This window comes from Nerophis ophidion, linkage group LG29 (assembly GCF_033978795.1).
Source record: "Nerophis ophidion isolate RoL-2023_Sa linkage group LG29, RoL_Noph_v1.0, whole genome shotgun sequence".
In the NCBI taxonomy this organism is placed as follows: domain Eukaryota; kingdom Metazoa; phylum Chordata; class Actinopteri; order Syngnathiformes; family Syngnathidae; genus Nerophis; species Nerophis ophidion.
In genome coordinates, this window is record NC_084639.1 from 26137101 (window position 1) to 26165065 (window position 27965).

General features: G+C 38.4%; 1 protein-coding gene and 1 long non-coding RNA gene across 3 annotated transcripts in view; one reads left to right on the top strand and one right to left on the bottom strand.

Moving 5' to 3' along the window:
• LOC133545970 (uncharacterized) overlaps positions 1–27965 on the bottom strand; it is a 152726-nt gene that overhangs the window by 51861 nt on the left and 72900 nt on the right. The gene's annotated exons all lie outside the window — the stretch shown is intronic.
• Positions 4241–15755, top strand: LOC133545911 (pituitary homeobox 2). 2 transcript variants are annotated; one of them, XM_061891640.1, is made up of 4 exons: positions 4241–4462; positions 5838–5903; positions 8848–9047; positions 12537–15755. In XM_061891640.1, the coding sequence occupies exons 2-4, from the start codon at positions 5858–5860 to the stop codon at positions 13092–13094; spliced, it is 804 nt and encodes a 267-aa protein (XP_061747624.1). In that variant the 5' UTR covers positions 4241–4462; positions 5838–5857; the 3' UTR covers positions 13095–15755. The 2 variants fall into 2 exon arrangements, with proteins under 2 accessions (XP_061747624.1, XP_061747623.1); XM_061891639.1 differs by lacking the exons at positions 4241–4462; positions 5838–5903 and adding an exon at positions 8276–8744.

Consider the following 27965-nt stretch of genomic DNA (forward strand, 5'->3'; position numbering starts at 1 on the left):
GACACAACGGCAGTGACTAGGACGGCGGAAGTGGGGATCGAACCTGGAACCCTCACGTTGCTGGCACGGCCACTCTACCAACCCAGCTATACCGCCCAATAAGGTTATTATTTTACCACGTGGAAAATATTTCAGTATCAAAAGGTTCCAGTTGGTTGACAATGTTTGAAAGTTTAAATAAGGGATTTTTTTTTTTCAGGCAAATTGATGCACTTTGTGTATTTTCTGTCACAGGATGAAAACAATGTTGATGAAGTTGTCATTTTTTGTAAGTTGTATTATTTATTGTTAATAGGGATACAATACTACATGCAGAGGTGTACTTGCAACAATTTCTATACCCAAATGATACTGTTCAGAGTGGGGGGGTAACAGAAAATAATTGTGAAACAAATAATGTCTAATAATGAATTCATGTTTGTTTTACAATACGTACAAGGGCCAACAAAAAAAGTGAGGGGCTAAAAATGGGTCCCACGCCGCACTTTGGACACCTCCGAACCAAACAAAATTGAGTTATTTTAACTCAATTTTGCTTTTGACTATATCTTAATGGAATAAAAATAATTTTGATCAGAAGTTGGGAAGGAGTAGGACAAACCAGCAGTAACATTTATCATTTTTAACCAACTATCGAGTGAAGGAGCGCTAAATTGCACAACCCAACAGTTGGGTTGGGAATAACCCAACATTGAGTTAGCATAACTCAACTTTTGGGTTAAGTAATTCAACGCAAAAGTTGGGTTGAAAAAATGTACTTAAAATATGGGACTCATCCTTTTTTTAATCAGCAGTTGAGTTAAAAAGTGGGTTAATTTTTCAACCAAACATTTTTTTGTGTGACTAAAAAATGTTGGCTTATTTTAATAACCCAATTAATGAGTTGTGAGTGTTAGGTTACATTTTGGAGTTATTTGTATGAATAGCAATCCATTTTTGGGGTTATAAGGGTATTATTTTAACTCAATTTCTGGGTTTTCAAAACTATGAACGATTTTTGGGTTGTTTTTCATATGGGGTAAAAGGTTTTTTTTCTATTACAAAAGGTGCTTTTTTTCTTGAAGGGAATTTTATTATGAATTAATCTCATTAACATTATCTTATGTACATGAGCATATTTCAGCATGCTGTATAGAACTACTATGACCCAAATGTCACTCATGTCTTGCTTTTGACTATATCTTAATGGAATACAAATAATTTTGATCAGTAGTTGGGAAGGGGTAGGACAAACCACCAATAAAATGTTGGGTATTGGAGCGCTAAATTGCACAACCCAATAGTTGGGTTGGGAATAACCCAACATAGTAGTGAGCATAACCCAGCTTTTGGGTTAGATACATTTAACCCAAAAGTTGGGTTATGAATCAACCCACATTGAGTTAGCATAACTCAACTTTTGGGTTAAGTAATTCAACGCAAAAGTTGGGTGGAAAATATTAACCAAAAATGTTGAGTTGAAATAACTCAAATAAGGGATTTGTCCTTTTTTGAACCAGTGGTTGGGTTAAAATTGGGTTATTTAAATAACCCAATTTTTGAGTTGCGAGTGTTGGGTTGAATTTTGTCGTTATTTTTATGAAGAGCAATCCATTTTTTGGGTTATAAGGGTATTATTTTAACTCAATTTCCGGGTTTTCAAATTATGACCCATTTTTGGGTTATTTCTCAATGAGTAACGTATTTATGGGTAAAAAGCTTTTTTTATTATTACAAAAGTACTTTTTTTATGAAGGGAATTTTATTATGGGTTAATCTCATTAACATTATTTACAATAACACATCTTATGTACGTGAACATATTTGAGCATACTGTATAGAACTACTTTGACCAAAATACCACTCATATCTTGCTTTTGAGTATATTTGAATAGAATAGAACAGAATAGAATAGAATAGAATAGAATGGACTTTATTGTCATTATATTTGCATTTAACAAGATTAAGGACTCCAACTTAAGGTGCGGTAGCGGAAACAAATATGGAGAAAAAATAAATCACAAGTAGTGAGAAATATAAAAAATAAGAATTGAAATAAACAGACTACTATCCAATAAAAACAATAAGCAATACTGTACAATACACAAAACAATATACAAAATACTGTACAATATACAAAACAAAACAAGAGTACCGGAGTAATAAAGTAATAACAATCCGTGTCGGGCGTATTGCACTCAAAGAGTAATATTGCACATTAGGGTTTTAGGATAGGATATTGTATAGCGGTGAATTATTTATTACAAATTTCAGTTAAAGATTGTTCAAAAAATAATATTGATCAGTAGTTGGGAAGGGGTGGTACAAACCAGCAGTAAAATGTATCATTTTTAACCAGCTACTGGGTAATGAAGCGCTAAATTGCACAACCCAATACTTGGGTTGGGAATAACCCAACATTGTAGTGAGCACAACCCAACTTTTGTGTTAAATACATTAAACCCAATAGTTGGGTTATGAATCAACCAATATTGAGTTAGCACAACTCAACTTTTGGGTTAAATCATTCAAAAGTCGGGTTGAAAAAATGTACCCAAATTTTTGAGTTAAAATAACTTAAATAACGGACTCGTCCTTTTTAACCCAGCAGTAGGGTTAAAATTGGGTTATTTTTTTAACCCCGCATTGTTTTAGTGCGTATAAAACCAAATTAATAACCCAATTTATGAGTTGAGAATGTTGGGTTAAATTTTGGAGTTATTTTTATGAAAAGGAATCAATTTTTTGGGGTTGTAAGGGTATTATTTAAACTCAGTTTCTGGGTTTTCAAAACTATGAACAAATTTTGGGTTGTATTTCCAGTGAGTAACCCAATTTTAACGCAACAGTTGGGTTAAAATTGGGTTTGTTTGTTTTTTTTAACCCAGCATTTTTTTAGTGCGTACAAAATAAATTGGTAACCCAATTTATGAGTTGCGATTGTTGGGGTAAATTTTGGAGTAATTTTTTCAAGAGCAATCCATTTTTTGGGTTGTAAGGGTATTATCTTAACTCACTTTCTGGGTTTTCAAAACTATGAAGCAATTTTGGGTTGTTTTTCCAATGAGTAACCCAATTTTAACCCAAGAGTTGGGTTAAAATTGGATTTTTTGTTTTTTTTTAACCCAGCATTTTTTTTAGTGCATATAAAAAAAATTGATAACCCAATTTATGAGTTGTGAGTGTTGGGTTGAATTTTGGAGTAATTTTTTTGAAGAGAAATTCATGTTTTGGATTGTAAGGGTATTAGCTTAACTCACTTTTTGGGTTTTCAAAACTATGAAGCAATTTTGGGTTGTTTTTCCAATGAGTAACCCAATTTTAACCCAAAAGTTGGGTTAGAATTAGGTTGGTTTTTTTTAACCCAGCATTTTTTTTAGTGCTTATAAAAAAATTTGATAACCCAATTTATGGGTTGTGAGTGTTGGGTTAAATTTTGGAGTAATTTTTTTGAAGAGCAATACGTGTTTTGGGTTGTAAGGGTATTATCTTAACTCACTTTCTGGGTTTTGAAAACTATGAAGCAATTCTGGGTTGTTTTTCCAATGAGTAACCCAATTTTAACGCAACAGTTGGGTTAAAATTGGGTTGGTTTTTTTTTAACTGAGCATTTTTTTAGTGCGTATAAAATAAATTGATAACCCAATTTATGAGTTGCGAGTGTTGGGTTAAATTTTGGTGTAATTTTTTGAAGAGCAATCCATTTTTTGGGTTGTAAGGGTATTATCTTAACTCACTTTCTGGGTTTTCAAAACTATGAACCAATTCTGGGTTGTTTTTCCAATGAGTAACCCAATTTTAGGCCCTGCGATTAGGTGGCGACTTGTCCAAGGTGTACACTGCCTTTTCCCCGATTGTAGCTGAGCTAGGCACCAGCACCCCCCGCGACCCTAAAGGGAATAAGCGGTAGAAATGGATGGATGGCTAACCCAATTTTAACCCAAAAGTTGGGTTAACATTGGGTTATTTTTTTTTTTTTAACCCAACATTTTTAAGTGTGTAATAATTTTGGGGGGCAATTTTGTACAATCCTGAAATATATTTTTGGGGGGCAAATGTCGAGGCTGCGCTGCTCCTGCGCACCCACGACCCCCGCACGAGCGCGCCCCTTTAAAGGCGCGCACACGTACACGGGTGGGGGTGGGAGGGGAGGGAGGGGTGGACACGCAGCGCCACTCCTGGAGCGTCTTTCGGGGCGGAAAAAAAAAAAAAAAAAGTTGTGGAAGGCAGAAGAGAAGACGAGGAGGAGGAGGCAGAGTCGCGCGGACCTCCCGACGTTCCGGTCGTGTCTTGTGGATAACAGCGAGAGAGAAACCCGGGACTTTTATTTTTATTATTTTTTCCATTATTGTTATTTATTCGAATATTGCACGTCAAAAGTATAGGGCGGACTTTGCGTGCGTGTTTGCGCGGTGGAATATCTCGGCACGCACGCACCCACGCACGCTGTGAAGAAGTCCTAACCCGCCGGCGTCAGCACGTGGTGAGTCAAAATATGATATTTGGTCATTTAAAAAAAAAAAAAAAAAGTAAAAATGCACCTTTTAATTGTTTTTAATCTGCGTATCCGTGGTGCACATTTCACTAAAATAATTAATAAAGTGATGAGAATCACTATAATAATTATAATGATAATAATAATAATGTTGGGGCTTGGAAAAAACACAATATATATATTTATATATCTTTTTCTGTTTAAATATGTCCTTTATTCGCCCATAATGAACCAACTGTTGTATCATTATTATAATATATTTTTAAAAATTTAAAGAAAAATGTATACATAATTACCTTTAGAATATGGCCAAAATGATAGCATGTAGTAATAATAATAATAATAATAATATTAATAATAGCAAAGCGGTCCCGTAAGACCGGCGGGGGCCAGCTTTCTGTCCGCACCGGGCCCGGTGCCACTTGGCCCCCCCGCCCCCCCCCCTCCTCCTCCTCCGCCAAACAAGAAAGGATGGATGGGTCATTTTAACCATTAAAAATAGTGCCGCTTTATTTTAAGCCGCTCCCTTTAAACGGGAATACAATATTTGTCAACGCACAAGTGAATAACAAAATATATATTTTATTGTACAAATATATCAGCAAGTCCAAAAGAAAAAGACCAGGAGAGGTCTTAAATGTGGCTCCTCGGGAGGGGGGCCCCTCGTTATGACGCGTGACCTTTCACCTTTACATATATGTTTTATTTTTTTTCTTTTCCACACCTTGATCGTGTTGACGCCTTGTCATGTTTAACCCCCGATATTTGCATATTTGTCCGACGAGGGGAAGATGCTGAGGAGCAGGTGAGGGAGGAAGAAGAGAGATGAGGAGAGGTGGGGGGGATTAAAATAAATAAATAAATAAATAAAAGCGGCTGACATGCAAATTGTGTGCAGGACTTGAATTATCATAAGCAAACATGGCGAGCGGCGGCTAATAAAAGCCCATCTGTGTAACTTCATATGGAGGAGCAGCATAATGAATTTTGTAATATCCCGCCGACAGACATCTCAATCAGAGCATAATCCCTCCGACTTTACCTCCAGATCACTGCGCGGCCTCCGCCTGCCTGTACTGCGGGGAATACTCTCATGCACTTTGTGTGTGCCCCCCCCCAAAAAAAAAATAGTCCACAACTTTCTAATCAATAAAAATATAGGTTGCCTGATTGACGTGTTTTTTACATCAATTTAAATGATGCGTTCATGCACGGTCGTGTTCCGCTTAACCCGCTTATTAACAATTGTATGAATAAATTAAAACGTAAATACAGGATGCAGTTATTTTTTATATATACATATATGTGTTTTTTATCTCTTTTTTATTTGCCTTCTTTAATTTTTTTTTCTTCTTTTTTGTAGGTATTTGCACGTTTGCCATCATGGATTCCCACTGCCGCAAACTGGCCACCACCTGTGCACAAATAGGTAAAATTTACACGCGTGTGTGTGTTTTTTTTAATAGATTTGACAATAAACATCCGTCATCAAATTTAAATGTAAATGAATTAAACAAATTTACATAAATCAAAAACAATTAATTAAAACGTTTCTTTATTACTTTTTTATAATATGTATTTATTAATTTGATAGGGAAATCATAATACAGGTACTGAGAAAACATACAATTTTTTTTTTTGCACAGCCAAAAAAAAGTTTATAAAATAAAATAAAATTTAAAAAAATACAGAAAAATACCAAAAGTCAAATATAACACCCCCTCTCCACCCCCCGTCCTACATTTCACTCACAGCGGGTAGCAATGCACCGCCTTCCTCTTCACCACAAGCAGATATAGAATCACAATAACTGACAAAAATGAACGAAAAAAATAAAAGGTAACAACAAAAATAAAAATCACAAACATACAGAGAAGTGTCACTGAATAAAAATAACAACAAAGAAAAAAAGAGCTGAGGTAAGTGAAAAGACTCATTGTCAAAGGTGAGTGTCACATTATCCTATAGTGGCTTTAATTAAGCTAATTATTCTTATATTTTTACTTAATGTTGTATTATTTTCTGTTTGTATTTGCGTATATTGTCTTATGTGCCCAGTGCGCCACTTTCGTCAAGTAATAAAGGTCGACCTGACTCAAATTAAAAACAAATAAAACTATATGATTTAGTCTCTACTCCACTTCATTATGACATATATTTTGTGACATATTATTGGCATGCCCCGTCAAAAAACAACTAATTACATTAAACAGTAATCTTTGTTTGAATATTGATTTAATTCATAATATAGGGACTGGAAAGTAATTATTTAGCGTCATGATTACATTTTAAGTGCATTTGTGCGGCGGAATTTCACCCGTGGTAAGCAGCGTGTTGCTGGTTCTTTGTGTAAGGGTGACATCTGCTGGCATAATTTGGTACTGCAGCCTCCAGCGTTACCCACATTAAAGCGCGTTAAATTGCCCAACAAAGATAGTATATTTCACCACTGAGATGTGGGGCTTTAAAGGCAAAATAAACACGAATTGGATCATATTTTATTGTGTCCTGTTACTTTTAAACACGGTTAAATTGTATAAAACGCAATACTGTTCTCAGGTGACGCAATTGCGCATCACCTGTTTTTTTTTTTTTTTTTAATAGATAATGACAATTGATTAGGACTAACAATGTCGGACAAGCAGGACAAAAAAAGACACATTTAAAACAGCGGCGCCGGTGTTTGTAAATGCATGATGCGGCGCTCGCCGGAGTCCCTCTGGGGGGAAAAGTCAAACGTATAATGGAAGCCATTCGTGAGCAGGAATACGCTAATGGAGGAATGCGATGGCCGCGTAATCCCGCCCAAAAAGCCTTGTCGTCTTGCTGTATTGACTGAATTGTTAATTAATGGCCCTCGATATGGCGGGGAGAGATGATGAGGAGGCGCCCGGAGACGAAGAACAAACCGATAATCCACTTCAGGCAACATGCAAAATGACTATTATTCATATTTCCACCACTTCTAGGACGATGACCTAAAATGCATGTTAATCAATTTGCGCGTCAGCACGCGTGAGTGGATTACACCACGCATGCAATGTGGTCATTTTACCCTGAAGGTGGAACAAAATACAAAACGCACGGTGCGTGTTAAGCATCCGACAATGGAAAATCGATCAATCATAGCAAATAAAACATGTTTTAAATAATAAAAACGGTTCAATGCAGAATTTCATAAAGGCGAATTGGTTGATTTTAGACAAGCAGCGGCAAAGGGTTCGAACCCAAGGGAGTAAAACCGCGTCCGTCACGTTACGCACGCTTAACCAAGTCCATCAGGGGAAAAGGATTCAGTCCGGTGGTTTCGGCTGGGCTCGCTTTAACGTGTGTTCGGCACCCAAATGACGCGCACTTTACGCATGGCTTCACTTTATCTGCGCGAACTCCCGGTGCCTGTGTGACCCGGTTTTGGGAACTTAAGTGGAATGTGGTCCACTTTATTGTGCGCACCCGGGTCTGTTTATGTGTGTTTGACTATACGGAGCTCATCTCTATCCCTGCTGGTTCGAACAGAACCCGGCATGTTGTGCCTGCAGGCTCCCTGAGTAAACTCCATACAAATAAATAAATAAAAAAGTGCACATGTGTTATTATTTTTTCAATACTTTCAATATTCCATGTTTTATTTGGTCTTGGGCCGCGCATTTCTTTTAACATACTTTTTATTATTTTGAGATGGTGCGTGTATATATTTTTTCCCCCTCCCACGCACGCCACACGCACACGTCTGTCAGGCTGCAATGTGGGCGGGGCTAGAGGTGGTGACGTAGAGAGACGCAGTTGGACAGGGGGGAGAGAGAGAGAAAGAAGGAGAGATGGAGGCGCGCCGTGCTGGTGCGCGCCCATCCAGCTCCAATATCAGCTACCTGTTCTTGTCACTCCGCTAGTCAGCCGCCGCTCGCCGCCGAGGTCAGGATGGCCAGTTTGAAGAAGCCCGAGCTCTTTTTCCCGGGTGCAAATTGACTCGCACCCATGTGCGCAAACCGGGACTTAATTGACTGAAACTGCTTTTTTTTTTTGCGGGGGGGAGGACTGATGAACTCTATGAGGGATCCATTAAACCCAAACCCCCACTTGCACCATCATCATCATCATCATCATCATCATCCACAGCCGCAGACGCACACGCACACGCACACCGGGACAAAAGTCGCCTCCGCGCCGGCCATGGCGTCCGGTTTGCAGCCGCTGACGCGCGCGGTGGACTCCGGCAAGCACCGCATGGAGGTGCACACAGTCTCGGACACTTCTAGTCCAGAAACTGTGGGTAAGGAAAGACGCGAATGGGGTTCGAATAGTGGAACAAACATAAACAGAAAAACAGCAAAAATATATTTAGAATCCAAATAATAATAGTCTGGTTCTTGCAGAGAAAGAAAAGACCCAAAGCAAGAACGACGACTCGTCGGACGACCCGTCCAAGAAGAAGCGTCAGCGGCGCCAGAGGACGCACTTCACCAGCCAGCAGCTGCAGGAGCTGGAGGCCACCTTCCAGAGGAACCGCTACCCGGACATGAGCACCCGGGAGGAGATAGCCGTGTGGACCAACCTCACCGAGGCTCGGGTTCGAGTGAGTATCCTCGTGCGCTTCCTACTAATTGCTCACTTTTTTTGTTTTTATTCATTATGGAGCCAAACATGTCGGGTTGTATTCATAATGGAGTGTAATTGAGCAGGCGGGTTTTTTTATTTTGTAATAAAATGTCTTATCTGGGAAACAAATATGCTCTCTTGTTTAAACACGGCGGTGCTACAGGCACGATTTAATCATATTGCTGGTTACATTGATCATGGATCAATTGATCGGGTGCAAGTATATATATATATACATATATACATACATACATATGTATATATATACACACATATACATATATATATATACATACACACATGCATACACACACATATGTATAATATATATATAAATATATTATGTGTGTATGTATGTACAAATACATATATATGTGTGTGTATTTATATATATATTATACATGTGTGTGTGTATGTATGTATATATATATATATATATATATACATACACACATGCATACACACACACATGGATAATATATATATAAATATATTATGTGTGTATGTATGTACAAATACATATATATGTGTGTGTATTTATATATATATTATACATGTGTGTGTGTATGTATGTATGTATGTATGTATATATACATATATATATTATACATATACGTGTGCGTATAATTACATGCTGGGAAGATTAAATATTATTTTACACTCATCCATCCATTTCCTACCGCAAATTACATGCTGGGAAGATTAAATATTATTTTACACTCATCCATCCATTTCCTACCGCTTGTCCCTTTCGGGGTTTACTTATATAATTAAAGGGAGTCCATTAGGTCTATTTGTCTATTAGGTCTAATTAGAGGTGATCGCCACTCCAGACTCGAGTGACAGATGCCGTGCGTGTTGTTCCCACGCGTGTAAAAGAGGTGCGAAGCTTGTCTTTTTTTGTATATCGCGGCGAGACGCTCGTGCCTGGCCGTGCGTGCGTGGACGTGGAATACACAACACAAGGCGAGTGTGGATTCGGCTCTGATAAGCGCCGTGGACGTCATGACGCAACACTGCAGCTGCGGGGATTATAGCAAATATTTCATTCATTTGGGTTGTGGGAATGATTTTGAGCAGATAAATATGCGTGGACGTGGATTTAAATATGCCGTGTACTCATGCAAATGGGGATGTGCTAATGCATAAATTAATACAAATCTGGAGGTGTGAGCAAATTGTTTCAAACTTGCTTATTAGTGTGTTTGATAATGGCTGCATGCTTGTAAATATTAAAAATGCAAGCTAAAGCCGAAATAATCATTTATGTTGCAATTTGATTATAGAAGTAATTAAAATAAAACATGTGATGTTTTTAAAATTGCATATTTTAAGCAGGAATTAGTGCACTTTTTAATGATAAAAGGATAGGCAGGCAGAGTTTACTTGCTTTACAGAAGATTACAAAAAGGCTCAAATAGTCATCATTCTAATTAAAATCATAGAATACAATTTTCATAAAAACAACCAAATTTAAATTTAAATTAAAATCAAAGAGTGTATGAAAGGCTTCCAGTTGTCATATTTGCACGATTGCATAAACGTGCCAAAGAGTATTATTATTATAATAACATGTAAATAAAACATAAATAAATAAAACAAGATAATACCCCAGACTAAAAAATACAGTTATCTAGTTTTGGAGCAAATGTAACAGAATTCCTTACATAAATATTATAGTTTTGCATGATTCAACCCATGAAAGACAAATATGTAAATATTTTTGCACAACATGTTAAATATGAATTAATGCACTTTTTAAAAGGGCATTTTTAAAATAGTCACGAATTGAGCAATTATAATGATATAAGGAAAGGCAAGAAGGGTTTATTTACGCAACACAGCTCGCTTTACAGAAGATTACAAGAAGGGAACATAGGGACAAGCGGTAGGAAATGGATGGATGGATGGATGGATGAAAAATAATCATAATTCTAATTAAAATGATACATTGCAATCATCATAAAAACAGCCAAATTAAAATCAAAATCCAAGAGTGTATAAAATGCTTGCAGTTGTCATATATGCACAATTGGATAAAAGTACCAAAGTGTATAATAAAATTGGGGGTTAAATCACCAAAAATGATTCCCGGGCGCGGCCACCGCTGCTGCTCACTGCTCCCCTCACCTCCCCTCCCAGGTGGTGACCAAGGGTGATGTGTCAAATGCAGAGAATAACTACGCCACACCTAGTGTGTGTGTGACAATCATGGGTACTTTCACTTTTTAACTTTAATATTATAATAACATGTAAATAAAACAAGATAATACCCAAAGACTAAAAAATAAAGTTATTTAGTTTTGGAGCAAATGTAACTTAATTCCTCACATGAATATTCTACTTTTGCATGATTTAAACCAGGAAATACGAAACATGTAAACATTTTTGCACAACATTTTGAATATGAAGTAATGCAATTTTTAAAATGGCATTTTTAAATAGTTACAAATTGAATAATTATTATGATATAAGGAAAGACAGGCAGAGTTTATTCACACAACCCGCTCTACAAGAAGGCTAAAATAATTATAATTCTGATTAAATTCAGAGAGTACAATCATCATAAAGACAACCAAATTAAAAGAAAACTCAGAGTGTATAAAATGCTTGCAGTTGTCATGTCTGCACAATTGCATAAAAGTGTCAATAAGATGTAAATAAAACAAGATAATACCCAAAGACTAAAAAATACAGTTTTGGAGCAAATGTAACACAATCCATGATTGCACAACATTTTAAATATGAATTAATGCACTTTTTTTTTAAATTGCATTTTAAAGAATTGAACAATTATAATGATATGAGGAAAGACAGGCAGGGTTTATTCCCACAACCTGCTTTAAATAAAACAAATAATCATATTTCTAATTAAAATTATACCATGCAATCATTATAAAAACAACCAAATTAAAATGAAAATCAAAGTGTGCAAAGGCTTGCTGTTGTCATGTCTGCACAATTGCATAAAAGTGTCAATAAGATGTAAATAAAACAAGATAATACCCAAAGACTAAAAAATACAGTTTTTGGAGCAAATGTAACACAAACCCTGATTGCACAACATTTTAAATATGAATTAATGCACTTTTTTTTAAAATTGCATTTTAAAGAATTGAACAATTATAATGATATGAGGAAAGACAGGCAGGGTTTATTCCCACAACCTGCTTTAAATAAAACAAATAATCATATTTCTAATTAAAATTATACCATGCAATCATTATAAAAACAACCAAATTAAAATGAAAATCAAAGTGTGCAAATGCTTGCAGTTGTCATGTCTGCACAATTGCATAAAAGTGTCAATAAGATGTAAATAAAACAAGATAATGAAGTAAGAAATAAAGTTATCTAGTTTTGTGAGATAATTCCTGCCATGAATATTCCAGTTTCAAGCCGTGAAATAGAAATGCTGTCAATTTTCTGCACGCCCCGATAAATCCTCCGCGGTGTTCCCCGCCAGGTGTGGTTCAAGAACCGGCGCGCCAAGTGGAGGAAGCGGGAGAGGAACCAGCAGGCCGAGCTGTGCAAGAACGGCTTCGGGCCGCAGTTCAACGGACTCATGCAGCCCTACGACGACATGTACCCGGGCTACACCTACAACAACTGGGCCGCCAAGGGGCTGACGTCGGCCTCGCTGTCCACCAAGAGCTTCCCCTTCTTCAACTCCATGAACGTCAACCCGCTGTCGTCGCAGGCCATGTTCTCACCGCCCAACTCCATCTCCTCCATGACGTCCGGCATGGTGCCGACGGGCGTGACTGGCGTGCCGGGCTCCAGCCTCAACGGCCTCAACAACTTGAACAATCTCAGCAACCAGGCGCTCAACTCCGGGGTGCCCACGCCGACCTGCCCCTACGCGCCGCCCACGCCGCCCTACGTGTACCGGGACACTTGCAACTCCAGCCTGGCCAGCCTGAGACTGAAGGCCAAGCAGCACTCGAGCTTTGGATACGCCAGCGTGCAGAACCCGGCCACGAACCTGAGCGCGTGTCAGTACGCCGTGGACAGGCCGGTGTGAGGGCGTCCACGCCCGCGGCCCCGAGTGAGACACCCGCCCGGGGCCCCCGGCGCGCAGCAGGGCCGGCGGATCAGTTCGGCGTCATTTGGGTGTCATTTTTTTTTTTTTTTTTTTTGGAAGGGGATGAACATTATTGTGACTCTTCCCTCCCACGCAGCGCACAACCGAATCCATTCATTCTATTCTGAGTGATCCCACGGCTTCTTGTGGGGGGGCGGGGGTTTATTTTGAAGTCGGCCACAGGAACAAGAGACTACTATATTATTATTTACTTTTTTCTTTCTTTTTCAAAAAGGGCACTAAAAACTGAACCACTGAAAATAATATTTTAAGTTTTATTCCAGGATTTTTATTTTTTATTTTTTTTTGTCACCATGAGGATTTTAGTATGGAAGCCCGTTTCCAACGCGAAATAAAAAAATACCCAAATGGTAATAATTTTGTCATTAAAAAAAATCGAAATTATGGAATAAAAAGTCATAATTATGAGGTAAAGTCAAAATGATGAGATTAAAAGGTCGAAATTCTGAGGTTAAAAATCATGATTAAGAGATCCAAGTTACAATTATGAGAAAAAAGTGAAAATTATGAGATAAATGTGGCGATTATGAGATGAAGTCAAATTTAGATAGATTAGATTAGATTAGATAGTACTTTATTTATTCCGTCAGGAGAGTTCCTTCAGGAAAATTACAATTTTCAGCACAATCCCATTCAAGATCAGACAAACATTACAGGGAGACAGAACAGGATCGCTGACGGGTCTGCCGGCTTCCAGCGCCCCTTACAAAAAAGATGACATACAGGTAAACAGCGGGGGGGATGGGAGAAAAGAATAGAAGATTAAACTAAAATAAATAAAAATAATGATAAAAATAATAAAAAAAATCGGTCTTAGCCTGGGCCGACTTATGAGAGAACAAATAATTATGAGATGAAAATGTCAAAAATGATGACACAAAAAGTCATAAATATGATTAAAAAGTCAAAAGAATGATATAAAGATTACAATTATGATATTAAGTCAAAATTATGAGATAACGAGTAATTATGAGGTTAAAAGTCATTATTATGATACAAAAGTCAAAATTATGCGGTAAAAGACCAACATAATGAGATAAATGTAACAATTATCAGATAAAGTCACAATTCTGAAATAAGTAATTGAGATAATGTCAAAAAATATGAGATAAAAAGTCATAATTATGATATAGCAGTCAACATTTTGACATAAAAGGTCAAAATAATGAGATAAAAGTAACAATTATGAGATCAAATCCAAATGAAGAGATAAAAATGTAAAAAAAATATGACATAGTCACAATTATGATATAGAAGTCAAAATTATGGCATAAAAGGTAAAACATAATTAGATCAAAGTAACAATTATGAGATTAAGTCAAAATTAAGAGATAAGCAATTATGAGATAAAAATGTCCAAAAAGTATGACATAAAAAGTCACAATTATGATATAAAAGTCAAAATTATGACATAAAAGGTAAAAATAATGAGATAAAAGTAACAATTGGGAGAAAAAAACGAGATAAAAAGTCATAATTATGATATAAAAATCAAAATGATGAGATAAAAGGTCAAAATAATGACAGAAGTAAAAAAAATATTACATAAAAAGTAAATATGTCAAAAATGATGACATAAAAAGTCAGAATTATAATGTAAAAAGTAATTACCATGAGATTAAAAAAATCGAAATTATTAGATAAAACGTCAAAATGATGATATAAAAGGTCCAAAACAATGAGATAAAGTCACAATTATAAGATAAAAAGTAATTATGAGATAAAAAGTTGAAATGATGAGATGAAGTAAAAATTATGAGATAAAAATCGAAATTATGGAATACAAATATCGCAATAATGATATAAGAGTCAAAAATATGTGGTACTAAGTCATAATGATGACCAAAAAGTCATAATTATAAGCAATATGAGATAGAAAATCCAAATTATGTGGGGGGGGGGGGGTCATCTTCGCACATTGAGGAGTGAAAAAGCTGGAAGTTTGTATCGCATCATTTGGGCTTTTTATATCACAAATAGGACTTTTTAAACTTACAATCATACACTTTTCCTATTTTTGGACTATCTCAAAACTTTGACTTTTCAATCTCCGAATTCTGATTTACCATTGTAGCATTTTTTAAATATTTTTTGTAGTTTTTTGTCTGAAACGGGCTTCCATATTTGAGGCTTCTTCAACTCTTGTAAATATCCCAAGTATATATCATCTGCTGCCTCCCAATGTTCGCCCCGGTTCGACTTATTCACGCATGTGAGAAAAGGGGCTCATCAACCAGCCAGAAGAAAAATAACAACAATAATAAGGAATCATGTTTTGCTTGCAATCCAAAAAAAAAAAAAAAAAAAAAAAAAAGGGAATGTAAATACTAAAACGCACCGCAGTCGTGTGTTTCTAACATAATATAAAATGACTATTATTATTAATGTCTGTGTGAATATCGATTTAGAATAGCACTCCTAGATTTAAAAAAAAATGCATTAAAATGTTCCTGCAAATGATTTGCTCTGTGTATACTATTTGGTACGGAATTATGTTTTTTTTTTTTGTTTGTTTTTTTGTTCCAACATCCAAAAAAAATGTGTTTTATTTAATGGAAGTAAATATATTGTTCAAAGCCACCCTTGCTCTTATTATTGAATCTGTGTGTTAGCGCCATTGTGTCCACTTTGGGTGATTGGGACGCACTTGTGCGCCTAATCTATTGCTGACTGCGCCAATACACATTAGCGGGAGATGCCCCGGCAGATTAGCTGCTGAATACATGTCTGCAGCTTCAAATAACATAGGGAATCAACAACACCCAGGCTGGGACCACACAGTCTATTGTAGTGGGGTCATTAGATGGAAGAATGGAGTATACTGCGCACAAAAACAAATAATACAAAAATAAATAATAAAGAAAAAAGTATTTTTGCGGGCGTTGCTGCACCAAAGAAAGTTTGCATTCATTTTACCAAGAAGGTTTTGTTCACAAACATGTGCAAACGTGGACGTTATAGGGGGGGGAGGCGCCGACTGATCCAGGCCCGGGAAGGGTGGCCTTTGCCGGGCTGCATGTGGCAGCAAGCCCCGGCGAGGAGGGGCCTAATGTGGGGAGCTTCTTTCGCACGTCCGTCAATATAATTACATAGTTGCACTTTCCTTAAAAAAAAATACAACATTAAAGACATTATTCCTACTTATTGTTTCATTTAAAACATAATTAAAGTCGTTTCATCCAAAAGCTAAGCAGTTTTGTGCAACATTTTGTTCTTAGAAAAAAAAAAAGTGACTATAAAACCCATCCATCCATCCATTTTCTTCCGCTTATTCCCTTTTGGGGTTGCGGGGGGGCGCTGGCGCATATCTCAGCTACAATCGGGCGGAAGGCGGGGTACACCCTGGACAAGTCGCCAACATGGTAATTAAATCAATGAACCAACATACCCTCTATGTCAGACCAGGGCAAATTAAGGAACGTTGAGCAAAACAGCTGGTGCGTAATAAGTGCAATATTTACAGTGTTAACACTTTGTCAGGCACAACAGACAGCAAATACTGAATTGACCAACACACCATAAACCAGACCTGGGCAAATCAAGGCCCGGGGGCCACATTCGGCCCATTAAGTTTTTCAATCTGGCCCACCGGACATTCCCAAATAATGTTTTGGGATCTTTAAGATGGAAACTGTAGCTGCCATTAAAATGTGCTGTGAGGTTTTCAAATGACTGTAAGTCTTGAACTATACAAAGTATTTCAATGGTTGGAATCTGCATGCTATATCGCGCATCCCGACGTGGTTGGTATCGATATTAGTAAAAGCCGATATCACTGATGGATGATCAGTATTGGCATCATAAAACCCGTCGGCGCCATGTTTCGATAACTACGGGTTGCGCGTGACGTCTTTTTGCGCTTGGCCACTTGGCGATCACTCCAGCAGCACTGAGAGCGGACTCGGCTAAACTGCCTCGAGGAAACGTTGCAATTGTCAATGCCAACAAAGAAACTGACAGAAAAACGTTCCGTTGTAAATTAAGCGAGGCTACGATTTTCCAAAGCGATGCTAATTATACATTGGCTTTGCTTTTGACATGCTACTGATTAGCATTAGCGGTTTTACATGGCGATGTTGACACTTTCAAAATTGTCAAAGAAAACCACAACCAAGATGTACGTGACAATCCAAACAGGTTGTGCGTAATAAGTGCAATACTTACAGTGTTAACACTTTGTCGGGCACAACAGACAGCAAAGACTGAATTGACCAACACACCATTGTAGTGGAACATTTCTGTCCTAGGGTCACCTCTAAACTGAATGCATTGGGAGGGACTCTCTATTGTTCCTGTTTAAGATTCGGCATATCTACCACATAAAATTGCCGTCCCCGTACAGGCCACCACACCGTAATCCAGACCAAGGCAAATCAAGGCCCGGGGGCCATATTCGGCCCATTAAGCTTTTCAATCTGGCCCGCCGGACATTCACAAATTATTTTTTTAGATCTTTAAATTGGAAAGTGTAGCTGCCATTATGATGTGCAGTCATGTTTTCTAATGATCGTAAGTCTTCAACTATACTAAGTACAGTATATTTCAATATACTGGTTACTATGGTAATGTAATTAGTTACTATGGTCTTCTAATTAGTTACTATGGTCTTCTAATTAGTTACTATGGTCTTCTAATTAGTTACTATGGTAATCCAAGTCACAGCAGCTCAGACGAGGCACCAAGCAGTGTGGGTGGGGAGTGTTTCCACAGACACGGAAGGAGATTTTGCACAACAAAGTTCTAAAGCTTAGTGATATATCAGATTGTAGGTGCGGGTTTTTTTGTAATTTGGTTTGTTTTTTGCATTCTTATTGCGTTTCGATTGATTGTAAAATATGTGGATGTAGAGGGGGGGTGACGTTCATGTGTTGTCAATATTCAGTGTTTTATCCTCCATAGTTAATATTGTAAATCCCACATTCTTTATTTTCATGTACATTCAATCAGACATTATTGTGAGGTTTTGTATTAGAGTTCCTAAAACTTGATATACTGGCCCCAAGACACATTCTTTCTCTAAATTTAGCGATATCAGATTGTCGGTGTTTTTTTGTTTTTTTTTGACTAGACTTGGACTTCCTTTATCGTATTTCAAATTTAAACGTTACAGTACAGAAAAGAATAACATTTTGTTGCACTAGCTGGATGTAGTGTCGGATAAAAGAGCAATAAGGTGCAGATGACTGAACGGATAAATATATTGCACTTTTGCATATGCACCCACATTTATGGATGTATGTTATATTGTCTCTATAGTCCAACCACTTTATCCATTTTTGGGAGGTATTGAGGGGATTATTATGATGCGTTCAAGAGTCTTATGGCCTGAGGGAAGAAGCTGTTACAGAACCTGGAGGTTCTGCTATATGGAGGCTGTGGAAACTCTTTCCAGAGTCCAGCAGTGAAATCAGTCCTTGGTGGGGGTGGGAGGAGACTCTACAGAATTCCTGAACCCCTGGTCAGGCAGCGGCTTTTTGTGATCTCTTTACCCTTCACGTTCATATTTCGCCATGTTTTTTGCATTGTTGTTGCATTTTGCTTGATTGTAAAATATGTGGATGTAGAGGGGGGGTGACACTCATATGTTGTCAATATTCGGTGGTTTATCCTTCATAGTTAATATTGTAAATCCCACATTCTTTATTTTCACGTACATTCTGGCTGTCTCATTCAGATAAAAAAAATAAAAATTTCATTCTTTTTTTAACGTTTATAGCATTCAATCGGAGGTTTTGTATTAGTGATCCAATAAATAGACATACTTGCCCTCGGACCCTTTTTTTTTACTCTAAATTTGGCCCCCCGAGTCAAAAGCCTTGCCCAGGCCTACTGTAATATTTAGTTTAAATGGGGGTGGGGGCATACATTTTGTATGAAATGTATTTAAAAAGAAAAAAACTTACCACTTGGTGCTGATTTAGGAGCTGGTATCATGTTGGAAGAACCCTCAGGTCAGCTCTCAAGAGGGGGGATTATACCCTGGAGGCGGAATAAATCACAGTTAGGCCAGATGCTGTTTAATTAAAAGGCACATCTAAAAATAATAACAACGGGCGTAAATGGGAGTCAGCAGCTCTTGAAGAAGAACCCGCCGCCATCTATCTTGTTGTCCCCAGCATGCACACAATGAGGACTTTTGTGCCGGGGGGCTTTGTTTTCTGGTCGCTCCAGACCGGTGTCACGTTTTTTTTTTTTGGGATGGAGAATTAATCAGCTGGGAGAAGAGGATAAGCCTGGTCTGCCTCTGCAATACACATCTGCACAATCAACATGTGAACTGAGTAGGGGGGCCTGGGTGCAGGGGGGGTGGGGGGTTAGTGTGAGACTGGCTGAAAAGGACTGTGCAAGGTAAGCTGCACGCTCCTTTCATTCTCCACAGCAATTTAACCGAGTGCAATAATTACACTGGGAGCTGCTTGGATTCTTCCCACGTTTGAGGTGAAGGTTTGACTCCCGTTCAAATAAAACGTTTATAATGTGACACAAACACTATTTCTGCATCTCAGATAAGAACGACAATTTGTTGCATTAGCTTGTATTTTGCTGGGGGTTTTTTTGCATATTTGTTGTATTTCACTTGATTGTAAAATATTTGGATTGAGAGGGAGGGTGATGTTCATATGTTGTCAATATTCAGTGTTTTATCCTTCATAGTTAATATCATAAATCCCACATTCATTATTTTCATGTACAAACCCCGTTTCCATACGAGTTGGGAAATTGTGTTACATGTAAATATAAACGGAATACAATAATTTGCAAATCCTTTTCAACCCATATTCAATTGAATGTACTACAAAGACAAGATATTTTATGTCAAAACTCAAACTGTTTTTTTGCAAATAATAATTAACTTATAATTTCATGGATGCAACACGTGCCAAAGTAGTTGGGAAAGGGAATGTTCACCACTGTGTTACATTACCTAACGTTTGGGAACTGAGGAAACTAATTGTTGAAGCTTTGAAAGTGGAATTCTTAACCATTCTTGCTTGATGTACAGCTTATGTTGTTCAACCGTCCGGGGTCTTGTTGTCGTATTTTACGCTTTATAATGCGCCACACATTTTCAATGGGAGACATGTCTGGACTGCAGGCGGGCCATGAAAGTACCCGCACTCTTTTACTACGAAGCCACGCTGTTGTAACACAAGGCTTGGCATTGTCTTGCTGAAATAAGCAGGGGCGTCCATGATAACGCTGCTTGGATGACAACATATGTTGCTCCAAAAGCTGTATGTACCTTTCAGCATTAATGGTGCCTTCACAGATGTATAAGTTACCCATGCCTTGGACACTAATACACCCCCATACCATCACACATGCTGTCTTTTGAACTTTGCACCCACAACAATCTGGATGGTTATTTTCCTCTTTGTTCTGGAGGACACCATGTTCACGATTTCCAAATATAATTCTAAATGTGGACTTGTCAGCCCACAGAACACTTTTCCACTTTGCATCAGTCCATCTTAGATAAGCCCGGGCCCAGAGAAGCCTGCGGCGTTCCTGTGTGTTGTTGATAAATGGTTTTCGCTTTGCATAGTAGAGTTTTACTTGCACTTCCAAATGTAGCGACCGACTGTAGTTACTGACAGTGGTTTTATGAAGTGTTCCTGGGCCCGTGTGGTGATATCCTTTACACACTGATGTCGGTTTTTGATGCAGTACCGCCTGAGGGATCAAAGGTCCGTAATATCATCGCTTACCTGCCGTGATTTCTCCGGATTCTATGAACCGTTTGATGATTTTACGGACCGTAGATGGTGAAATCCCTAAATTCCTTGCAATAGCTCGTTGAGAAATGTTGTTCTAAAACTGTTCGACAATTTGCTTACAAAGTAGTGACCCTCGCCCCATTCTTGTTTGTGAAATACTTAGCATTTCATGGAAGCTGTTTTTATACCCAATCATGGCACCCACTTGTTCCCAATTAGTCTGCACACCTGTGGGATGCTCCAAATAAGTGATTGATGAGCATTCCTCAACTTTATCAGTATTTATTTCCACCTTTCCCAACTTCTTTGTCACGTGTTGCTGGCATCAAATTCTAAAGTGAATGATTATTTGCAAAAAAAAATTAAAGTTTATCAGTTTGAACATCAAATATGTTGTCTTTGTAGTGCATTCAATTAAATATGGGTTGAAAATGATTTGCAAATCATTGTATTCTGTTTATATTTACATCTAACACAATATCCCAACTCATATGGAAACGGGTTTTGTACATTCTGGGTGTCTCATTCAGTAAAAAAATGTAAAATTGTATTCCTTTTTTTTTTTAGACTAAACTTAGACTTATTTTACTGTCATTCAAATTTAAACTTTACAGTATAGATGAAAACACAATTTCTTATCAGTAAAGGGGATTAAAATACAGATGACAGAGAAAACCAAGGCATGTTTAAATAATAAACAAATTAGCATTCATGCACAGGAGACATGCTTGGACAATAAGATCTGCATCTTCTGTTTGTTTTTTTTCCAATGAGGCCTGCATTATAAAAATGCATTGTGCTAAAAGTGGTGATTTTATAGTGAGTTGTATTTCACGCAGACAAACATCTGGCTTGAAGCACCACAAAATAAAAGAGGATGGGTCTGCACACCACTTCAAAAGTTCCACAATTTATTTTAATGTGCGCCAGCATGCAAGGAAAAGTAACACAGACTTCTTTTCCACCACATTTTTTTGTGCTGTTCCTGCGATAAATGCACGCTGAGAAGAAGACAGGACTTCCGAGTGCTGAGGGTGATATAGTGGGATGTGTGTCAGGGGGAGGTGGGTCAGGGTTTGGGGGGGGGGGGGGGGGGGGTGTTGGCTATGGACCAATGGCGGCCCGGTGGCTTCAGCTTAAGGTCACCCGGTATGACCTCACACATTCTCACCCTCACCTAAAAGGCTCACAGAGGAGTTGTCCACAATGCAGCGTGTGCACACAAAGCAACACTTTTCAAGTTTTGGGGAAGAGTTGAGCTGAGTTTGAGTTTATTCCGAACACGCATGCATACAACATGATGCATCACACATGCATGCATACAACATGATGCATCACACACACATGCATACAACATGATACATCACACATGCATGCATACAACATGATGCATCACATACGCATGCATACAACATGATACATCACACATGCATGCATACGACATGATGCATCACACACGCATGCATACGACATGATGCATCACACACGCATGCATACGACATGATGCATCACACACGCATGCATACGACATGATGCATCACACACGCATGCATACAACATGATGCATCACACACGCATGCATACAACATGATGCATCACACACGCATGCATACAACATGATGCATCACACATGCATGCATACAACATGATGCATCACACACGCATGCATACAACATGATGCATCACACACGCATGCATACAACATGATGCATCACACACGCATGCATACAACATGATGCATCACACACGCATGCATACAACATGATGCATCACACATGCATGCATACAACATGATGCATCACACATGCATGCATACAACATGATGCATCACACACACATGCATACGACATGATGCATCACACACGCATGCATACAACATGATGCATCACACACGCATGCATACAACATGATGCATCACACACGCATGCATACAACATGATGCATCACACACGCATGCATACAACATGATGCATCACATACGCATGCATACAACATGATACATCACACATGCATGCATACAACATGATGCACCACACACCCATGTATACGACATGATACATCACACACGCATGCATACAACATGATGCACCACACACCCATGTATACAACATGATACATCACACATGCATACAACATGATGCATCACACATGCATGCATACGACATGATACATCACACACGCATGCATACGACATGATGCATCACACATGCATGCATACAACATGATACATCACACATGCATGCATACAACATGATACATCACACATGCATGCATACAACATGATACATCACACATGCATACAACATGATACATCACACATGCATGCATACAACATGATACATCACACACGCATGCATACAACATGATACATCACACATGCATGCATACAACATGATACATCACACACGCATGCATACAACATGATACATCACACATGCATGCATACAACATGATACATCACACATGCATGCATACAACATGATACATCACACATGCATGCATACAACATGATACATCACACATGCATGCATACAACATGATACATCACACATGCATGCATACAACATGATACATCACACACGCATGCATACAACATGATGCATCACACATGCATGCATACAACATGATACATCACACACGCATGCATACAACATGATGCATCACACACGCATGCATACACCATGATAGATCACACATGCATGCATACAACAATATAAAAACAGTTAGTGTTGTCCCCATACCAATATTTTGGCACCAAAATGTATTTAGATGCTTTTCAATACTTTTTTTTAAATAAAGGGGACCACAACATTTTTTATTTTTTGGCTTTATTTTAACCAAAAAATCTTAGGGTACATGAAACATATGTTTATTATTGCAAGTTTGTCATTAAATAAAATGTTGAACATACTAGACAACTTGTCTTTTAGTAGTAAGTAAACAAACAAATGCTCCTAATTAGTCTGCTGACATATGCAGTAACATATTGTGTCATTTATACACCTATTATTTTGTACACATTATTAAGGACAGGTGGTAAAAAATGGCCAGATCTGCAATAGTAGGAAATCATTTAAATATCTAATTGGTATTGTCACACCGCCTACCTGTGTTTTTGTCTGATTATAATTGAATGTAATCACTCAATGACCTTGAAAAGTTCAAGATCATTGCCGATCAATCGGTACGATACATAGTATGACATCGCTGTTGCCGATTAATGCATTTTTATTGCCGATCACAAATGCCGATACTACTTTGCTGACATTGTGTGTAGTTTTGGTTGAAGCAGTTGGCAGCTACTTATGTGTCTCCATCCACAGTGTGGAGCCACTCCACTAAACTGATAACAATCACCTGCGTTACAGCAAATAAAGTGAATATATATCAATCAATCAATCAATGTTTATTTATATAGCCCCAAATCACAAATGTCTCAAAGGACTGCACAAATCATTACGACTACAACATCCTCGGAAGAACCCACAAAAGGGCAAAGAAAACTCACACCCAGTGGGCAGGGAGAATTCACATCCTGTGGGACGCCGGTGACAATGCTGACTATGAGAAACCTTGGAGAGGACCTCAGATGTGGGCAACCCCCCCCTCTAGGGGACCGAAAGCAATGGATGTCGAGCGGGTCTAACATGATACTGTGAAAGTTCAATCCATAGTGGCTCCAAGACAGCAGCGAGAGTCCCGTCCACAGGAAACCATCTCAAGCGGATCAGCAGAGTAGAGATGTCCCCAACCGATACAGGCGAGCGGTCCATCCTGGGTCCCGACGAGCGGTCCATCCTGGGTCTCGACTCTGGACAGTCAGTACTTCATCCATGGTCATCGGACCGGACCCCCTCCACAAGGGAGGGGGGGACATAGGAGAAAGAAAAGAAGCGGCAGATCAACTGGTCTAAAAAGGAGGTCTATTTAAAGGCTAGAGTATACAGATGAGTTATATGTATCTTAGGTATCAGTATCAAGTGGCATTATCACTGGAGGACGAGGCAAACTTATCACACAGCGAGGAAGAGAAGAAGGAAGTCGTTTAAACATTGTGCTGGTGTTGTTAAACTGTCATCCACAGGAATATTTACAGTTAATACACATGCCACACGGCCTACAATCTAAATATCACCATACAGTAAGTCCTGCAGTCTCCTGTGATAACAATGTAGATCACGATACATTACACGGCTTGTAAACGATCATTTGATTATTTCAGACGAGTACGCGGTCACATGACGTCATTTCTTTTTGAACTATTTTGTCCAAATTATTATTAATCAACTTGCTAATTTACTGTTAATATATACTTACTTTCTCTATTAACATGTTCTATCTAAAAGTCTGTTAAAATTTAATTATCACTTATTTTCTCCTCTTTGATACTTGACATTAGTTTTGAACGATACCACACATTTAGGTATCGATCTGATACGAAGTAAAGTACTTACAGTGGCGGTATCGGTCATATCCCTGCTGATTACTGATACTTTACATTTTCAAGCTCATTGGCTCATTACATTTTTATCCCATTGTATTCTGGAATGCCCTCCCGGTAACAGTTCGAGATGCTACCTCAGTAGAAGCATTTAAGTCTCATCTTAAAACTCATCTGTATACTCTAGCCTTTAAATAGACCTCCTTTTTAGACCAGTTGATCTGCCGCTTCTTTTCTTTCTCCTATGTCCCCCCCCTCCCTTGTGGAGGGGGTCCGGTCCGATGACCATGGATGAAGTACTGACTGTCCAGAGTCGAGACCCAGGATGGACCGCTCGTCGGGACCCAGGATGGACCGCTCGCCTGTATCGGTTGGGGACATCTCTACGCTGCTGATCCGCTTGAGATGGTTTCCTGTGGACGGGACTCTCACTGCTGTCTTGGAGCCACTATGGATTGAACTTTCACAGTATCATGTTAGACCCGCTCGACATCCATTGCTTTCGGTCCCCTAGAGGGGGGGGGTTGCCCACATCTGAGGTCCTCTCCAAGGTTTCTCATAGTCAGCATTGTCACTGGCGTCCCACTGGATGTGAATTCTCCCTGCCCACTGGGTGTGAGTTTTCCTTGCCCTTTTGTGGGTTCTTCCGAGGATGTTGTAGTCGTAATGATTTGTGCAGTCCTTTGAGACATTTGTGATTTGGGGCTATATAAATAAACATTGATTGATTGATTGATTCAGACAAAAACACAGGATATCAATTATATATTTAAATTAGTTGTACTTTTGGCTCAAAATCTAATCCCTTGATAGTCCTTCTTTCCTAAGTGTGTTAACAATAACAATAACATGAGATTGTGTGATTGAAAAAATATCGATCTAATCATTAATGGCAGCGACTATATCGCCCATTTTGTTTACACTCAAGAGCACTAGCTTGCTGTCAGAGGTGAGCACGGCTCACTGTATCTTCCTACGCTGTGCAGCGTATGTTTAGCTATTCCTCGGCCTCCGGTGATAACGCTACATGTAAGAAACATGGCTTATTTTCCTGTGACGGAGGCACGGATTACTGACTTAAACGTGGCTGGTGGCTAAAACACGACATTTCGTTCAGGATGCTTTCGTTTACTAACCGATAGTGTTAAAAGCTCTGTATCGTGCATCGCGATGTGGTTGGTATCGATATCGGTAAAAGCTAATATCACTGATGGATGATCATTATCGGCAGCGTAAAACACCTCAGTGCCATGTTTGGATAACTACGGGTTGCGGGTGACGTCTCTTTGCACTTGGCGATCACTCCAGCAGCACTGAGAGCGGATTCTGCCAAACTGCCTCGAGGTAACGTTGAAATGTTCAACCCCAACAAAGAAACTGACTCAAAAAACGCTCCATTGTGAATTAAGTGAGGCTAGGATTTTCCAAAAATGCGCGAGCTTAATGCTAATTATACATTGTTTTTGCCTTTGACATGCTACTGATTAGCATTGGCGATTTTACATGGCGATTTGGACACTTTCAAATTTGTCAATGAAAACCACAACTAAGATGTACGCAAGAATCAAAACAGCTGGTGCGTAATAAGTGCAATACTTACAATATTGACACTTTGTAGGGCACAACAGACAGCCGAATTGACCAACACACCATAAAGTGTAGCTGCCATTATGATATTTTCTAATGATCGTAAGTCTTCAACTATACTAAGTATTTCAATAGTTGGAATATGCGTTTTTGCGTCATATACTAGTTACTATGGTAATCTAATTAGTTATTATGGTAATCTAATTAGTTATTATGGTAATCTAATTACTTACTATGGTAATCTAATTAGTTACTATGGTAAACTGTGTGGGTGGGGAGCGTTTCGACAGAGTATCAGCCTGAAATGCGGGTTTCAGGGACAGACGTGGAAGGAAATTTTTACAACAAAGTCCTAAAGCTTAGTGATTTATCACATTTATTAGAATGTTGGTGTGGGTTTTTTAACCTTCGCGTTCGTAATTTGCTGTGTTTTTTGCATTTTTTGTTGCATTTTGCTTGAATGTAAAATATGTGGATGTAGAGGGGGGGTGACGTTAATATGTTGTCAATATTCAGTGTTTTATCCTTCATAGTTAACATTGTAAAATCCCAAATTATTTTCACGTACATTCTGGGTGTGTCATTCAGTAAAAAATGTAAAATTCCATTCCGTTTAAGGTGGTCTGTCATGACGTTTTTTAGCATTCAATTAGACATTATTGTGACGTTTTGTAATAGTGTTCCTAAAAATTGTCAGAACGTGAATTTTGGGGTTTGTCGGAGCGGGCAAGGCGTGAAGTTAATGACATCTTTCATTTTAACACCATAACCACAAAAAAAGAAGCAAACAAAAGGCGCGCACAATGGCGGAGAACAAAATTGACTAATGAAACAAAACTTGCAGAAAGGCAGAAACTATGAACGATAAACAAAAAAAACGTACTTGGCATGGAACTATGAAACAAGCAACGTGAATCGTAAACATGGCATGAAGCAGAGTGGAGGTAGCATGGCATGACGTGAGTAAAAGGTAAAGACGCCAGCCTGACTTCCTGGCAACTTTCGCTTTAAATAATAGACATGATTAGTGACAGGTGTGCGAGT

Bases quoted from the DNA above. Each gene is read 5' to 3' on its own strand.
- LOC133545911 (XM_061891639.1), top strand. From the start codon at position 8,513: ATGAACTCTATGAGGGATCCATTAAACCCAAACCCCCACTTGCACCAT. The intron at 8,745-8,847 runs GTAAGGAAAGAC...TGGTTCTTGCAG, and splicing joins TTCTAGTCCAGAAACTGTGG to AGAAAGAAAAGACCCAAAGC. The intron at 9,048-12,536 runs GTGAGTATCCTC...GTTCCCCGCCAG, and splicing joins TCACCGAGGCTCGGGTTCGA to GTGTGGTTCAAGAACCGGCG.